The sequence below is a fragment of the Triturus cristatus genome, chromosome 3_1 (genome assembly GCF_964204655.1).
Source record: "Triturus cristatus chromosome 3_1, aTriCri1.1, whole genome shotgun sequence".
In the NCBI taxonomy this organism is placed as follows: domain Eukaryota; kingdom Metazoa; phylum Chordata; class Amphibia; order Caudata; family Salamandridae; genus Triturus; species Triturus cristatus.
The window spans coordinates 465,566,582-465,585,753 of NC_140583.1; the positions used below are offsets into that span (position 1 = coordinate 465,566,582).

A 19,172-nucleotide genomic window follows, 5' to 3' on the forward strand; every position below is an offset into this window, starting at 1 on the left:
CATTGGACATGGACCCAAGGACAAGTTTACTTGGCTAATTAAACATATCAAAACTCTACAAACACAACATGCAACCATGGAAATTATCATCCTTGGGGATTTTAATATCCAACATTTAGAGGAATGGGGAATACTGGGAGATTTAACGCCCTCCTTCGGATGTACAATCTGGAAACAGCAAACTTTTCATCCACAGTGTCTGAGCCAGGAATAACCCATGTACCTACTTACAATAACCAGACAAGCATAGACTACATTTTACTGAGTGAGCGGCGTTGAAAATACATGTTGGGCTCCACAGTGCTTCCACAAAGCGTAAGCGACCATGCCGCCTTACTATTGCACTTAACGACCACAGCAGAATTTCATCAAATTCTCTGCCCCCTTGGAGACTCCATTGGTAACAGGCTCCTGAGGAGAATTAAATGGGGGCAGATTACCAAAACAACACAGGCTCCTGAGGAGAGTTAAATGGGGGCAGATTACCATCAATATACTTGTCTCATGGAAATCCACATGGACTGGTTGGCTGACTGGGCCAAACAAGTGGGCACTCATAGGCGAATGGGAACAACTTGCATACGAACTGGACACGTTGCTCCGAGGAAGCACCACTCACAGTAAAATAAGTAAATCAACTCATACCTTAGGCCAAGCTCCAGAGATCAAGCGAAGCACGACACCCAGGCAAAATGGCTAAAGATCTTTGAGCTGCTGATGCCAACTAAGACCCAAGAATTCTGGCAATATTTAAATAACCTAATTCATGGGTCCTTCAGCTGAGAGAACTCGGTCTATGTGGAGACCTAAGTAGCCCATGTAACGTCTCTTTACACCGACAACCAGAAAGTCATTTGTCCAAATGGAGATATTCCACTGAGGAAGTTGGACACATCAGAGCGGAGTCCCCCTGGTTCACCGGTGGATCCTACAGTCCCAAGCGAGGTTGCAGTTTACACGTCCTAAAAAAGGTTCGGCAAAATGGAGCTCCCGCCCTGATGGGCTGTCGGGCTCCCTCTTCAGAGAGGACATAGATTTTTGGTCCTCAAATCTTTTATTGCTATATGCAGAATTCAGGCTTCTGGAGGACATCCAGACTCATGGAGGGGCTCATTGTTACAACCAATCTTCAAACAAGGGTCAAGCACTGACCCCAAGAACTATTGGATGATTGCCCTGCTGGAAATCGAGGGAATGGCTTATGTGAGCACACTTTTGCAAGAATTAGCAGACTGGGAACATACTGAAGACCCACTGCCACTTTACCAGACAGAGTTCAGATCAGGACGCTCAACTGTAGTTAACATCATGGTCTTGTCATACTTATCTCAACAAGCAGTAGCTCATTGCTCTCCACCGCTCTACGCTTGTTACATTGACTACTCTGCAGCCTTCGATGGGGTAGACCGCAGCATCCTTTGGCAGAAATTGGCACGGTGGAACATCTGCCCAAAATTAGAATGATCAACATTAAGGGGGGTGGGATGCACTCCATTATTTCAATATGTCAAGTTCAACCGTCTTATTCAATTATTGCGTGCACATTGGTTAGGTGCCATGACCAAACGGCACCAATTTAGTATGAGCCATTAGTTTTCTGTATTCTCGAACCTTGGTAGGGGTTAAACTCTCCAGGAAGTCCCCCATGGAGAAAATTGCTAGAGCTCGTAGGCTAAAGCAGGGATGCATCCTGGCACTGCTGCTTTTTAATTTCTATACAGCCGCCTTAGGCACAGCACTGCATGGAGCCTCTCTCACTACTCCAAAAATAGGCTACACAAAGATCCACCTGATGCAGTATGCCGATGACCTCTTACTCTTGGCCACACCAAAATAGGCCTCCAAAATGCTCTCACCCCTTTGTCAGAATATAACATCAAGAACAAGCTGGAAGCGAATACAAGTAAGTCCAAAATTGTGATCTTCGGCTGCCACCCAAAGAAAAAACTCATTAAGTGGAGCCTGGGTCCCCTGACTCTGGGTTGTGCAAAAAGTTACAATTATAAAAACAACAATTGATGGACAGAATGCAGAACAATGTCATACATTCACCCCAGTACAGAGATCTGGGCCTAAATCCATCGTTTTTTTTGCTCACCATGCCATTCCAGTTTGAACCCAGCCAGAAACCGGTCCTAGGATGCTTGATTCCGGTCCAGGGAAGACATGGCTTGGCAGTTCGGGCTGGACTGTTCCCATGAGGCACAGGGTCAAGACTGATTTGCATATGGCCATGTCTGAACTGGGGTGGCGTAGTGGGCTAAAGAACGATGGATTTAACCCAGATCTCTTGACTGGGGGAGAATGTCTGCATTGTCAGCATTCCGTCCATCATTTTTTTGTTGTAACGCTTTTCGCCCTAAGTGGGATGGGTATTCCCAGACGTGGGACCCGTGCTCACTACGCCACTGGAGTCAAGCTATCCTGGCTGATGACGGCTGATAGCCAGAAACCGGTCCTAGGATGCTTGATTCCGGTCCAGGGAAGACATGGCTTGGCAGTTCGGGCTGGACTGTTCCCATGAGGCACAGGGTCAAGACTGATTTGCATATGGCCATGTCTGAACTGGGGTGGCGTAGTGGGCTAAAGAACGATGGATTTAACCCAGATCTCTTGACTGGGGGAGAATGTCTGCATTGTCAGCATTCCGTCCTTTTTTTTGTTGTAAAAGTTACAATTATCTCAGGGCTTGGCTAAGTGAGACCGGCTGCCCATGGCTCCACCTACAAAAGCTGTGGCAGATAGAGAAGATGGTCACACACGCTCTCTGCAAATTATATGCCAATTTAGATAGCCCAACAGCCACAGCAATCCGAAGGGTATTGCGGGCCAAACTACTACCATCTCTTAATTATGTGCAACAGGCATTTTCGGGAATGTTCGCACAGGACTTGGAAAAAATACACTGTACAGCATATAAAAAGATATTTTGCTTACCTGCACAAGAAACACGTTGATCCACCTCTAATTCGACCTTACCCAATAAAAATTAGAAGAGCTGGCTGACAACTGTGGTGCCTGAGAATTCCATGAAGTCCCTTATAAAATCCATCTTTCTTAGACCGAGAAATCCTTGGTCCGCCAGGCTTACCATGGCCAAAGATCTGCTACATTTAGCGACCGAGAATTCAGATCACAGCTTAATCAACTATGCAACCATAAAAACATCAATAAAAAGGCAACTACTCTCCCGCTCTCGCACTTTGGACATGGAATACTTGGCAACAAGAGACTTTCATGAAACTATCTCCCTCAAACTTTGCACACCCATAAGCCCCATCTTGCACAGGCCGTGGGAGACAAGCACTACACCAGATCTTAGCCGCAAGACTACACCCACTCCCCTTAAAAGAACTATGCCCAACAGTGAAAAGTGTTCTCTATGCAACTATAAAAGGGAGTCCTTGACACACATTTTGATATGCTGCCCAGCTCTGCAGCAAGTCTGGAGATTGTTTCTTAGACCCATTCTTCTTCAAATGGGCACTCACATAGATAAGAAGGTTGTCCAGCAGCTCTATACTTTGGACATTGTGAAGAACATGGCCAACTTTGGCAAATTTGTACATCATGCTTGCCTACTTTTGAACAACAAGTTGGCACAAGCAGAGTCTGACAAACAGCCAATGAGCTCCACAATACCAGGGACACATTCTTGGAGTGCCGCTCCACCCCTGAACAGTTGATTTTACCAAGAGGCACTATCAAGCATTAACTCTGTCCTGATGATTTTTAATAATTAAGACTACCGGTTGCTCACATTTCTCCCTGACAGACGGGTTTTAAACATTAGGAGCTTTTAATAATGACTTGCATTTTTTTTTGCTATATGGTTTTAATGTTGCAAATTGTAAGTGTTTCAAGTAACCACACAACGCATTCCTTCATTCACTAATTCACCAAATACTCCTATCGATCAGTAAGGCACTATCACCCATCCTCAATGTCTCCATTAAATCAGCTACCTTCCTGAACACCTGCTCCAGAAACCATCTGCAGACCAAGCCAAGCCTACCAGCAACTATCACCATCCCACAAAGGTCTTAGAAAAGCTCATCAACCAACTTCTCACCAGCCACCACAGCAACCATCAGCCACCTGACACTACACGATACATTTAGGCCCAACCACAATACTGAAATAGCTCTCAAACTCAAAGGAAGACATCTACAAGATCCTAGACAGAGGAGACATGGTGTCTCTCCTCCTGGACCTCTGTGCAGCATTTGACACAGTCTCACACCCCATCCCCATCAGATGCCTACACAAAATCAGCAGTCAAGGGCCTGCTGTCCCGTGACTCTGTTCCTTATTAACCAACAGAACACAAGCCGTCCACCTGGCAGCTTACTCTTTGGAAGCCAGAACCAGCAGACTCATCTGTTAAGTTCCTTGAGGATCATGTCTCAGTCCTACCCTCTTCAATGCTTACATGATCCCACTGGCTAATATCATCCTAGCACACAACATCAACATTCTTGTCTATGCTGGCAACATGCAACTCATACTATCCCTCCTGGACAAGACCACCAACTCAAGAAACAAATGAATCACCTGCATTATTAAAGTTGCTACCTGAATGAAAAACAGCTGTCTTTAGCTTAACACTGACAAGGCAGATGTAGTGATTTTCAGAAAGAACACCTCACCAGGAGACACTAAATGGTGGCCAGTGATCACAGACTCACACCAACCCCAGAACCTAAGTCAGAAACCGTTTGGATAATCATACATAGCAAATTGGATATTTCTGGACAAGTCAACACTGTCACTGTATCCTGCTTCCACACTCTCAAGCTGCTGAAGAAAATCTTCAAATGGCTCCCAAGAAACACCTGAATACTCTTCAACTCACACCCCCATCACAATCAAGCTGGAGTATGGGAACACCCTCTACATACACATCATCAAGCAACTCAGCAGGAGATTACAACCCATCCAGATCTCAGCAGCTAGATGAACCTCCCATGCAGAACTCACTTAGCACCACAAATCATGGAGCTCCACTGTTTCCAATACACAAACATGCTCAGTTCGAACTCCCCACTCTCATCTTCAAGGCACTGCACAACTTAAGGCTTATCTACATGAAAAGGCGCCTCTCTTTCCGTCAAATTATCAAACACTCCGCTCAGCAGGACTCCTACTCAGGCAAATCCACGAATAGACAGAACAGGACTCAGAGTTCAAGCTTTCTCTTACATAGCTGCTTGGGCATGAAACACGCCCCACATCACACTAGACCCAACTCTTCTCTTCTTGAATTCTACAAGAAGCTAAATACCTGGCTATTCAACTAACACCATGCCCTAGCCAAGGCTAGACACTCACACCTTCACAACACCAGGATATCCTCACGGGAGATAGTGCACATTAAAAATATACCATAACATAACTACAAATGGAAGGTGACAGATGTAGCCCTAGATTTTAAGTGTTAGAAAGCAATACAGTGGGAAGAGTGGGAGGCAAAGTACTCTGTGATGATGAGAGAGTTATGTTTGTAGCAGGTGGGTGGCAATGAACAGTTCAGTGGTAGTCAGAGTGATTGAGATTGGAGATGAGGACCATCAAATGTCTTTAAGGGCCGTCAGTGGGGCACTGAATACTCTGTGTTAGCATGAGGGAGGTACCAGTCATTTAGAATGGAGTGTACATGGTACAAATCTTTCCAGGTGCAGTTCAAAGAGACCACAAGGGATATCAAGCACTGAGTAGTGGAAAGCAGAAGGGTGTGACAGTGCTTAGCCTGATGTGCTCAGACAATGCTGAGCTGATGAGCCAGATTAAGTAGCAATGATTTCTGCCCCAGGGGCCACCTGAAGTGTTGAGGTGGAGGGCTGAATGCATCTCAAACGTGGGCCTTGGGGGCTGAAGGAGTGGATGGTTGACTGTGTTGAAACAATGCCTTCCAGCCAAGTGGTTGGGAAGATGTGCACAGGCTGCTCCTGATTCCTTTCAGAGTGGAGGTACAGAAGACTTGCTTTAAGAAGCCTTGGGAAGTGGACAGATGCCTGTGCAGAAGCCTACTCCATGGGGCCGTGAAGAGTGGATAAAGTGGCTGTGCCAGAGCCTGTTCCAGTGAGCTTTGACGAGTGGATGTCTGGCTGTGCATCAACGTGCTTTAAGGGAGCCTCAAAATGTGGATGGGTAAGTGGGCAGAAACCTGCTCCAGGAATAACCCACACCATGGTGTGGCGATGGAGTCTGCCCCAGTGGATGGATTAGTCATGCAAGATCTTGCCCTGGCGGATTATCAGAATGGATAGGTAGCCTACGAGGGGCCTAGCAGAGTGGATAAAGGGGTTGTGCATGATCTTGCTCTAGGAGGCATGAAAGTCTACATGTGCGAGTATGCAGGAGCCTGCTCAGGGGCTCTACTGGGTGGATGGATGATGTGCAGGAGTCTGCTCCAGGTGACCCTGCTAGGTAGATGGGTGACTGTGCAGGAGTCTGCTCCAGGGGGCCCTGCTGGATATATGGTTGACTGTACCAGATCCTTCCCAGGGGAGCCAGGAGAGTGGATGGAGTGATCATGCAGGAACCTGTTCCATTTAAGTAATGCCTCTCTGATCTGTGGTCTCACTTGATAAGAGTTGTGGCTTTGGGGCAAAGTGATTCAACCTCACTCTTGTCTTCCAAAAACTATGTTTCTATCATGTTTCTTATGCTTGCATTGTCTGTTCTTACTTATTATCACGGGTTATCACTTTTCATTATCACTGGTTACGTTGTCAACTTGGTCACTTGCTTCTGCAAGGAACTGATGATGCATCTACTTACTGTACTTCTTCACAGCCTTCATGCAAGAGGAGCCAGAGGAGCAGTTGTCGACAGTCCCACACGGTGCCCGGTACAATGACAAAGAGCAGGAATAGCATTTCAAAGAATGAGCTGAAAAGGCAAAATCATCAACACATTAGTGTATCTTTGGGAGTTTTCATTACTGCATCCTTGGTAGTGCCTATGTGCGAGTAGCTTCTTCCAGAGCTGTATTACTATTTCATATTAAAAAGCGAAGTTATTTTCAGGTGGTTCCAGCGTGGCCTCATCTATTTAGGCCCTACTGCAGGAGTCTGCCCATTTTGGCCCGTTTCATTGCTGACATCACTTACAACATCTTTAAATGATATCATTGATAGCATAGATCTACTGTGTTTGCACGTGTGAGTGAATAGAATGGAAATATCTTAAAACGTGGAGGGAAGTGTTGTTGTGCTTATTGAAAGTTATATGGTGCATTGTTTACACATCAGTAAAGTTTAGGGTGCTTTTAATAGTCCACGTTAAACAAGGTACAGGCTGAGCGTGCCTGATGTAGGTTGCAGAGGTATGTTTCAAACTAGGTTGGGGTTTTAAGCCATAGCCTGCTGGAAAAGACTTGTGGCTTCTGTTGATAATAGATTATCCACCTGTGTGTGTCTGGGCGTGTGCAGATAGTAAATAGTTGTAATATATTGCTTTAGACAAATTCTATCAAACAAGGACTTTTATAATGAGTGAATGCATAATGGGCAGCAATGCGGTTCTCCAACCAGGCCCTTCTTCTGGTGAAACAATTGATCACATGGAAATGGAAGGCAACAACCCACCCCCCTGCCCCCCATAGATTCCACATGCATCCTTTCCAAGCACATTATTACAGAGGTAGGAGATAAAGGGACTCCACAAATACCCCATATCTGAGACATGGGACAGCTTTTTGAAGAAATTCAGTGAAGGGATTCCGACCACAGCACCCACCTCTTAACCCTTAGTGGAGACCACGCCTGTTTCCCCTCCCTGTTCCTATATTTTGCCCTGCTTCCCTCCCTACCCTTTCCTCTCCTGCTGCTTCCCCCAGGCTTCGTGTCACTTCCACTGTGCTCATCTCAGCACCCTGAACGACTACATCCATTGTTCATTGTTTCAGGTCTTCTTGTTCCTTATTGTTTTTTTAATGGGAGATATATTGTCTTGTATGGGTGTAATGTTCCTTGCCACATCGACTATTATAGCTGATGTTTTTATTTCCTGTTACCTACACACAGAGGGCCCGCGTGCTTAGATTGAAATAGTGCATGCTGATTTACTGTCTTGCTATGCACCTCACAAGGACCCATGATCCGTACACAGGTTGCAATACATTGCATTTATTACACTATACTGACTGTACTTGTTTGGGGAAAAGAAAACGTCAATAAAAAAAAAAAAATGGGTGGATGCCAAATTCTTGAATGTAGCAGAAGAGTTCGAGGCATTGCAGGTTGTTGAATAATGTACAATATAGGGGTGAGAATCTTACAAATGTTTCCAAAACTGTGGATCGCAAGTCAATTTTTTGTGGGATGCGAAAGTCCACGCAATAAATTAAGATGCCTTTCAAATTCTGTATTTATCTTGTCACATTTGCTGCACTCTAAAGGCAGAGGCCACATGTCAGGCTCTGTCTTTGGAGAAATAGGTGCCTATCTTTTTGGTATCTAGACTGGTGTTTACAAACTCCTCCCACTTTGCAGTCAGAGAAAGAAAATTAAAGTGAATTATGTGACTGTGTTGCCCAGGATTGGCTGTAGGATGTCATTTCTTTTAACACACAGTAAAATATTAGTACCTGTAATTGAACTGTAAACGTTCAGCAGTTAGGAAATCAAAACTAAAGCTGATTACATTTTGCAATTCTGAAGTGTGATGAAAACAAAAAATATTTAATAGGATCAAAACAAATCAAGATGCTTTACTTGGTGATGCACAAATGATAAACAGTCACTGAAACCCAATTACCACACACTTTCATTTGTTTGCAATATAGTTTTATCAGTTAAACTGTATGTCTGTGCAAAGTTAGTGGCCAATTCAATTGAAAATGTGCCGTGTGTAAATGACAGTGTGCTACCACACGATTCTTTAGTGCCATTAAAAAATCACCCACCTCATATCCGTTAAAACTAGGTGGTTCGCAACAGCTTGTTGTTCTTAAAATTGGGTTATGGTTGTAGAAAGTTTAAGAAGTACTGGTGCACCGTATTTTACCAACCTAACAGGATTTAATGTCAAGCCCAGAGGCCAATATTATGCAGTAATCATTTATTGCCACCACTCTGCAGCATCTTAAAAGCTTCCAGAAAGATTAGACCGCTGCCCTCCGTTGCTGCTGGATCTCTATAGCTATTTTTGATTTGTGCAAGCCACGTAGCAACTGCTTCTGTCACAGCGCATGCTCGCGTTCTGTCAGAAACAGTTTACCTCAAGGAGGCTAGTGTAGGGGTTGTCTAATGGAAATAATTAGAGTTTGTGTTTCTCATTGGAGTCAAGCAATTCCTCTGATTCTTTTGAATAACTTTAAGTTGGTGTGTGTCTGGATAACAACTTGGTTTTGAGGGAAAGTGGTTTATGGTTTTTCCCATGTGGATTATTTAAGAATCATTATGGAACAGGGCGAGGGACCCCAAGATATCTCCCTTGAGGAGAAGGTCAATAAAGTGATTGAAAAGATTACTACTAAAGTTTCACTCAGGATGGAGAAGAAGCTAGAATTACTTGCTATTAAATCATCCAATGTGTATGAAGAAGGTTTTTGGTCTGCTACTGAGGCAGAAGGGGCCCAAAAATTCACAAAGAAAGTTTCTCGAAAGAGGAAACATACGTCAACCAGCGATGGTCTATGGAAGAACATGTTTGCTGTGATGACAGGCAATTGAGCGAGACCAAAGGCTTCAAGGATGGGCAGATGGAAGGCCAAAGGTATGACCAAGGCCAAAGAATAAAAGGGCACAAACACAAGGTGGTTGTGTGCGATGAGTCCTCTGGCAGTGCGGAGGTAGACCTCAGTTGTTGGTCGGACTTTGAATCTGAGGAGAATGGCCCTCCGAAAGGGAGTTTGTTAAAGGAGGGTGAATTAAAAGAGGACGACGGCTCTATTTTGGACTGTTTAGGTCAGAGCATGTTTGACCCTCTATTGATTAGACACCTGTTGTCTCTGGAATGGACTCCATCAGATTGCGTGGTACAGTATGTTCAATATTGGATTAGGAGGGAGATTCCCAAAGAGGTGTGTGTGAGATTAAGCTCTGAATTCCCTAGACCCTCTGTAGATAATAAAGTCTTGGTAACACCTGACTTGGATAATAAAATAATTGCTTTTATTGCCAAAGGAGGTCATGACCCCAGAAAGAGTCTTGATAAGGGTTTGAGATTATGCCAAGATAGGCTTTTGGATGATGTATTTGAAATGGCAGAGGAAGCTTATGTGTATAAGAATTACATTGATACTGACGAGCTCTGTCAGTAGGTAGAGAGAGAGATCTGTCTGTTAGGTGATGCCAATACAGCATTATCAATCAAGAGAAGGAAGAGCATCCTGTTGAAAATTTATCCTAAATTAGCACACCTAGCAGGCAAGGAGGAAGACTCTTCAGCTAATGGTCTCTTATTTGCTGACGCTTTTATAAAGGAACTTTCGAGGGATGTGGGTGCCTTTATCTCACTTCAGAAATCTCAAAAAGAGATTAAAAAAAAGTGTTTCAGAAGGGTGTGTTTGGTTTGGCCGGGACAACAAGGAGCCGGTTCCTCGGCCGTGGTCAAGGGATCACAAGAAGCTTCATTACATGAGGGTTTAGAGGATTTCAGGCTCATCAATCCTTCCGTGGAAGCAGATTATTTCTCCGGAGACAGAGAGCATGGGAAGATATATTCCTGGGGTCAGAAGGACTAGAGGTTCAACCAGTAAGTGTAGACCCTTCCGTTACCCACATAAAATTGGGCCGCAGACTTGCCCACTTTCATCAGAACTGGTATTTGGTTACACGGAACCCTTGGGTGTTAGAGACTATCTGAGTATTTTTCAACAATATTTGATCCTTACTTATGAATGCAGAACGACGCGGTTAAGACCGGCTGTTGTGGATCAATTTCTCATTTCTTTTAGACATCCTCAAAAGGCGGTTTCTTCATCCAACATTGGAAGATGGGTGAAAGAAATGATACAGGAATGCGGTGTGGAAGTGAGTATGTTTGGTGCTCATTCAGTGAGGGGTGTAGCTGCTTCTAAGGCTTGTATGGTAGGTTGTAGTCTGCAAGACATTTGATGTTGCGCTGACTGGTCCTCTGATTCTCTAGTCAGAGTTTTTTACTTTAAACCGATTGAAAGTGCAGCTAAATGTTTGATTGATACGCTTTAAATTTGCATAATATTGGCCTCAGGGTCTTGACATAAAATGTAGAATTTCCACAGCCTTGGTGGGCTGACAATCTGTGTTCTATTAAAGACACAGAGGCTAATATTATCCCTCCTAATATTTTTCACCCGTCCCTGATATTTTTTCCTTTTTATTACTGGACAAGTTTAAGGGCAGGCTGATTCTCTTTGGAGTTTTTTCATTCTGTGGCATTTATTGGATGAAAAATATGTTTCTACAAAGAAGTTTATATGTTTTCATCTTCAAGAACTTAATTGAAAGAAAATGTACATCTAAGTTTGCAGTTCATAAAAGAAGAAAGTGGACTGGTTGCTAGGGGTTTTTATGGTGTTTGGAATTTTAGAAAATTCTATGTGCTAGAAGCTTTTAGGAGGCTGCTGCTTGGTGGCAATAAAGGATTACTACATAACATTAGCCTCCATGTCATTAATAAAATCCAGATTATAATCCCACCAAGGCCGTGTAAAATCTACATTGTCCATAAGACCTGAAAAAAGATCACATCAGTGGTAAATGCAAAATGCTTGACTAAAATTGAGGGATTGAGGGTTAAATGAAATCTTTGAGTGTGATCTGATTAAGGTGTACAACATCCATACTCTTTTTAAGTGTATATAAGGCATAAAAAGGGAGTGGCTACATTAAAGTCTATGGAAGCATTTTGTATGTTTGAGGGGTGAATACCTGGAAAATGAAGGCAGTATCAGCCAAATGTGGGTCACTTGGCAGATATGTTTTGTGTCCAGCATGTGGTCAAACTTTATGGCCATCATCACTTGACTGATGATGGAAAATTAGACACAAGTGAGTGTGTTATTTGTTTTTAAATGTTAGCTTTTTCCAGACAGTTCTTTTTCAGTAAGTTTCTTGCTTATTTTTTAATGTAAGCTAAAATCAAATTGTCATAACTTTACTTTAGCCTTTGTCTTTTTGCAGTGAATTTCTGGGGTATTTTTGGTCATATTTAAACCTGAGTATATGCCCAACCCCCTACAAATTGCAGTAAATACCCTGATGCACGTGGATTTTCACTATGTGCAGGAGGGGGTGGCCACAGGGCCTGGCCTCCAGCAAGAACCTGCACCTAATCCCACTGTGGGCAGCCGACCACCGCTGTGTGCAGCCTTTGTCTGTGCATAAATGTGAGTTGACATCTAGTCAGGTCCTAATCCAGGCGGCCTTGTGGCCACCCAATCCCCCACATTGTACAGCCTTTGGCATGGCTGTACAGAGTGGAGGATTGGCTTAAGGGCTTGGTCTTCTGTCGAAGGTGTAAAGAGACTTCATGACCAGCAGGAGTCCTATGATCACACCATGACGAAGGAAATTTTACAGTGTTACGGTATATACTCATATATACTGTATATAGTTATGATGGAGCAAGCATTCAAGACAACAAAGCTTGCTTGGAGCAATCCTTCATTAACTTAACTAACCGTTTAAAATACAGATAAGACAAGACTAATACGCACCAGACATCGACACATGGGAGAAAAACTTTACGCATGCTTAATTAACATAGAACAAAATGCAACACAACTAAAACCTGCTTTAAAACGGAAAAACGCTTTGCGCATGTGCAAATCAGAATTACATAGAAAATCATGTGACTAACCCGCTTGAGAGGGAAAACTCTCACGCATGCGCAGGAATAACTAATATGTGGTCTCGAGGAGCCACATGCCCGGAATTTGCTTGCTTGAACTTAAAAGAAAGCTGCTATTGCTAATGCTTTTGCTCAAGAAAATAATAATGACATGGGATAGATTAGAAGTGGGTGGTGAACAGTGAGAACTATATATTAAAAAAATTAGCATCTGTTTATGTTTTCTTTATTAGTAGTGTGCATTTGGGCCTGCTGTCACACATGACTGGAAGAAAATGTCAACGGAAATCTAGAGGTTGCACATGCTCAGTGAATTCATGATGTGACCCGATGACCGCAAGAGCTGAATGACCGCCAAAGAGCAAGGACAGAAGACGTGAGAAAACTGAGATGAGAATCCCTCATCAATGGAGCCTGTATAAAATGTTAGTACAAATTGCAACAATACATGTATGAGAAAATTAAAAGTAATGAATGAGCTAAGGGGAAGAATTTTCGAAACAATAAGAAACTTAATAAAGATGGATATGTCAGTATGGTGTGACGAAAACTCCCTTGGCCCCGTCCAATCATATTCCGTATTTCCTCAATATTTCTAACTTTTGAGGGAGGGACATGTAGAAATGAAGACTATAACTAGAGTGACTTAAATTAATTGAGAAAGAATCAAGACACTGATGCTGAGAGAAAGGCGGGAGCTGCTAGAAGAAGAGAAGAGAGAGCTGACTGGGAGGATTCAGATCCAAACACAGCCTGATTAGATTAGAAGATTCCGGAAGAACATCGAGGAGGGAGAGAGTGTAAGAGAGGGATGTGCCCTAGTGCTTCCGGTTTATGGAAAAGTCTAGTAAGTGTGTTCCTTGTCCTAATCCTGTCCTATAGTTCTTTGTCTCCTGATCCTAATTCAGGAGACCCCACCAGTCCTTTGGCCAGAGGGGTGGCTTTCAGTATTTCATTAGGTAAATGTCATTCTGTCTTAAAATTTGCATATTTCTCTGCAAATGTATCTTATTTGTGCCTTTGGTCTCTTCATCTATCCATTCTTTGCATTTTTGGTTTGTTGAATGAAGTCTGTGTGAATGAATGTATTTGCTAAATGAGATTTACTCTCCCATGTTATTAATGATGGAGTTTGCACTGTGAATCTGTATTAAAATGAGCGTTCGATTTTATGACTGAAATCTTAGATAAATCTTTTGAATCCTACCCAGAGTCTGTGGTTATTTCACTAGGATCTGTGGATTAGTTAGATAGTTGTTAATATCACCATCAACTAACTCAACTAATGGTCCATCGACCAGAGGAAAGAGTGTTGATTTGTGAATATTAGTTAGGTAATGAGTTCATACACAAACTACTTTACAGATATTAACTAATCAGAATTTAGGCAAATTATACAACTTGACTCCCCCGCAGATTGCCCAGGGATTGTGTATGAAAATTTGAGTAAATGTGCATGGGCCCTATTGAGATATCTGTTTTGTGAATTGTTTATCCCTGGTGGTTTCCGCTGGATCAGTTATATACTAGCATCAGCTAAAAATGTTGTACACCTTTTGTACAGGAGAGACTGTCTGGAAGGAGAAGCTGATGCTGTCTAGAAGGAGAAGCTAAGGCTGCGTAGAAGGAGATGCTGAGGCTGTCTAGAAGGGGAGGTTGAGGCTGTCTAGAAGGAGAAGCAGAAGCAATGCACCATGAGCAGAAAAAGAGGCTGTCTAGAAGGAGAAGGTGAGGCAATGCTTCAGGAGCAGGAAGAGAGACTGTCTGGAAGGAGAAGGTGAGGCAATGCACCGGGAGCAGGAAGAGAAGCTGCCTTGAAGGAGAAGCTGACACAAGACAATGCACCGGGAGCAGTAAGGTGGCCAGTCTAGAAGAAGCTGTAGCATTGCACCGTATTAACTAATCAGAATTTAGGCAAATTATAAAACTTGACTCCCCATCAGATCGCCCAGGGATGGTGTATGAAAATTTTAGTAAATGTGCGTGGGTCCTATTGAGATATATGTTTTGTGAATTGTTCATCCCTGGAGTTTTCCACTGGATCAGTTTTTCTGGTAGCAGAGGATGGTTAATATTGATTAGTTTGGTGATTATTGACTATTGATTATTAACTACATGTTTAACACCAAGAGTTAATGTTGCGTTCTATGTTGTCTGGAAGTACAGGTACAGAGGTACCTGGGAATACCGGGAATGGAATCTAGAAAAGTGTGGTAAGGAAATCACACAGCGGAAGGTTACTAGTCTGTTGTCATAATACCTAAAAGCTACAGAGGGCTGTAGGTGTTATATTAGGGACTATCAGCCTCATGCATCAAGCCAATATCCAGTCGGTAAAATACCGATTCGCTAATAGCTCCCGGTATTGAGTTAAAAATACCCAATCCCAATGCATCAACCCAAAAGCAAAAATCGCTATTTAAGGAATCCTTAAATAGCAATTCCTTAAATAGCGATAGCATTTAAGGAATCCCAAATTGAGATTCCTTAATTTAAGGAATCTCAATTTGGGATTCCTTAAATGCAATGCATGAAAGTTAAAAAATTAGCGAATTCGCTAATAGGGGGAGCAAATTACCATGAAGATGAACTGCATGGTAATTTGCTAAAAGTTTGAAAAATGCACTTTTGTGCATTTTTCAAAGTTTCATGTTGCGCACACACATGCCCTTAGAGCATGTGTGGGTGCAACATATGTGCACATATCAATTTCAGGGGTGCAATAGGGTGTAATTTTGACACCCTTGCACCCTTGAAATTGCATGAGCAATTTGCGAGGACCTACTGGTACTCGCTATTTGCTCATGCAATCTCCAATTCATTCCTATGGGCCTGGAGGCCCATAGGAATGATTGGGATGGCATTCCTTAATTGCTACTCGCAATTTGCTAGTAGCAATTAAGGAAAGTTAAGGAATCGCTATTTGAATAGCGATTCCTACATGCATAGCCTTTTGCTATTCCTTATTAGCGATTCCTTATTTTTCGCTAATAAGGAATCGCAAATGGCATTGTTGATGCATGTGCCCCTATATCGTATAAAAGTATGAGTGATAGCGAAGGGTCTACCTGTGAAGCTTTGGCCTTACTCAAAGGAAGTGTTTCCCAAGAGGAGTAATAGGTTCTCCCAAGCTTAAGTGAAGGGTAAACAGTGGTTTTTACTCGTAGTGAAAGGAAGTATTTTTCTCTTTGAAGCAAGTGAAGAAAACTATCTTTGGTTTAGAGAGCAGACAGAGTAGCACTGTTTTATATTGTTACTAACAGAAATTCCTAAAGAAAAGTTAGAAAATACATTGTCATATTACCTTGTGAAGGGAGGGTCAGTAGCAGGAGTCGTGCTGACGTCACAAAGAGCTGGTATTGGTTGAGACAGCGGGCGTGTAACAAGTGCAGATTGTAAAGGGAGGGTCTGTAGTAGGAGTAATACTGACGTCACGAAAAGCCGCGCTGGCATTGGTCAGATAAGTGGGTATGTTATAAGCTCTAATTGGCCAGTAGACAAGAACCGCTCTGGTGTTGGTTGCAGAAGGGAATACGTAGTGAGCCCTGATTGGACTCTTGGTGTGAGTTGCGCTGGTATACGACGAGTTTTAGCAAATAGGATACGTGAGAATACGAAAGAGTTTCCTGGATTTTGCTTATTGAATTAGTTAATCACAGAAATTGGAAAATGAAGTTGATTAATAAAATCAAGAATTTCTTTAAGAAGGACAAGCGTGTAGTAACTAGGGAGGGAATTCTAATGCCACCTCCTAACACGCCTGCTTCCTTTATGATGATGGAACGAGGATATCATACGTGTGCTTGGTTGAAAAATTGGGTGGCATACACGAAAGGTGATGGTGTTCTAGCTTTTCCAGAACATGGAACATGTAATGTAAGCATTTTGCAAAAGTTTAGAAATCGAATGAATAATTGAGAACCAAACCCTAGGTTGACACAGTATGAGGCTTTGGAGGAATGGGAAGTTGAGGCTTTTGAGCGAGAAAAATACAGAGGAGATAGGAGAATTAATAGAGGATTTTTACCTAGATACCCATTTGACACTCAAGGGGATCAGATGAAAAAATGGAGGAGAGCTGAAGTAACGGAGAGTTTGTATCCAGCGTTGATGGCTGAGGATCAAGTAGGGAATAAGTGTAAAGAAAAAATTAAACACATAGGTATAACACGAACAGGATGTGATGAATCTGATGATGAGTTACTAGAAGACATTTTAGTTAAAAGACCTCCACCTTATCAAGAAAGTGCTAGAGATACAACCTCAAGTGCGCCTGTAATGGGAACGCCATTATTTCCACAGGTTCTATATGATCCGACTGTCACCCGATGACTACAGGAAAAAGAAAGGGATGCTTTGAATAAGACAAAAGAAGAACTAATTCAGAAAATAAATCAGTTAGGTTTGAATGCTGAAGCATTGACAGTACCAGTAACAATTATTCCTGTTATTCCATTGTATGGTGATAAGTGGGATAACTTGAAATTACAAACAGTGACAGTCCCACAGACTAGTGCTAGAAAAGAGGTAGTGATGTTAGAAGATCAAATTAGTGAGAGTGACTCAAATATCTCATTGCTAGATCTCCCTAATCTGGAGACAGTGGCTGAAACCCAGAATAGAATGTCACCAGTGAATACAAGAAGAAAAGAAACGATTGTCACTCCAGTAGCAGGAAATTCTAAAGGGTTTTCACCAGAAGACCCGGAGGAGTGGGCAAAAGGATTAGAAAAGAAAAAGCCCCAAAAACAAAATATAGATGTAAGCAAGTTAAGAGTGGATTTAGAAGAAATGATTATTGGTACCATAAATTCAGATAGATTAGGTTTGTATGGAGATGAGGAATTGCTATTTTTGTGTAAAAGTATAACTTGGAGAGCAAAGAATCTCCATGAGAAGATAGTACAAGTGGCTTCAGAATTTGGAATAGACGAAGAAAAGTCAAAAATATTACAGAAACCATAGAGGTCAGTATTTACTGAAAAAGATTTGAAGAGTTTGAATACGTCAGGAAGGAGATTACAGATAAAAGAATTAATGTATATTTTGAAGAAATGGGGAGATGCAGACAAATGGAGAGGTAGATGGACAAGAAAGAGGGGTGAAGCAGCTACGAAGGAACCATCTACATTTCCATTAAAAGAAACAGATCAGGCCGAAAGAATGTGTCCAATGAGAGAAGTTCCTAGTGGTGGATATGTTCATGTTCCTTGGTCTAGACAGGATATTTTGTCTTTCACAAATGATTTTCCCAGATTAAGAGAGAAACCGGTTGAATGGTATAAGCAGGTAGAAAGGTTTGTGAAAATTTTAAAGGTTTTGTTAAAAGATTTGGATGGCCTGTTTGATAGAGTGGTGCCAACTGATTTGTGGACAGAAAGTAAGATTACTGTTGATTGGCCAGCTGAAGAGTATCGCAGGGATGCAAGGACAGGTGCACCTGCGAAGAAGTGATGAAAAAGTATCATCAGGTACTTTCTTAAAAGGTAAAATTCCTCCAAAGGAACTAGATTTGGTTAAGATAGATAGAACAACCCATGAGCCAAAAGAGTCAGTGCATGCGTATTATTAAAGGTTGTTGCAGGTGTTCAAGCAGTATAGTGGATTTGAGAATATTGGTGATAAGGACATGGGACATTTTGTGTATAGGTATGTGTATGGATTAAGATCAGATATTAGTCAGATTATTCAGCAACATATGCTTTGCTGGCAGAGCAAGCTCATAGATGATATCTTAAAGTATGCAAAGTATTGTAGTGATGATATTGATGCAAAGCACAAGAAGCTGAAAGAGAAGATGATATGGGCACAAGTGAAGTTGGCCGAACATCAAGAGGCAAATTCTGGTTCTCAAAATGATAACCAGTCGAATGATCAGAATCAGAATAGTCAAGTATCGAACGGAAATAAGGGAAAAGGACGAATGAGTAGATAGGAAGAGAGAAATAAATATCCTTGTCACGCCTGCGGAAAGCATGGACATTGGAGGAATGAGTGTAGAAGTGTTTAACAGAGTAATCAGGTGAATCAAAATTTAAATCCACAATTGCAGAATGAGGTGGTTGTGAACCAGCAGCAATGCCATATTATGAAAACGCTCAGGTGCAGAAATACATTGTGAACACCGGATTTCCTGGAGAGAGTGGTAAGAATACACAAACAGTTCAACAATATTGGATGCAAAGTAATGAGAGTAATTCAGACACTTCCCAATGATGGTGCCTGAAGGGGGAGGAAGAATGCGTGCTTGGCGCATTCTTGGCAGTAGATCAGTCAGGTCCATTTGTTGATGGAAAAGTGGAAGGTAATGACATCACTGTCCTAGTGGATACTGGTGCTACCCGTTCTACTGGGAGAGCAGCAGAAATTCCAAACCTACCCCTCTCGGG

At 42.4% G+C, this 19,172-nt stretch overlaps 1 protein-coding gene across 2 annotated transcripts in view; it reads right to left on the bottom strand.

The window, feature by feature from the left end:
• LOC146860417 (uncharacterized) overlaps window positions 1–19,172 on the bottom strand; it is a 200,211-nt gene that overhangs the window by 118,412 nt on the left and 62,627 nt on the right. The window contains exon 2 of one of the 2 annotated variants that reach the window (XM_085646344.1): window positions 6,784–6,894. The exons of the other annotated variant lie outside the window; for it this stretch is intronic. Coding sequence (XP_085502470.1) covers window positions 6,784–6,894 — 111 coding nt within the window. The remainder of the gene's footprint in view (window positions 1–6,783; window positions 6,895–19,172) is intronic. 2 annotated transcript variants of the gene reach the window in all.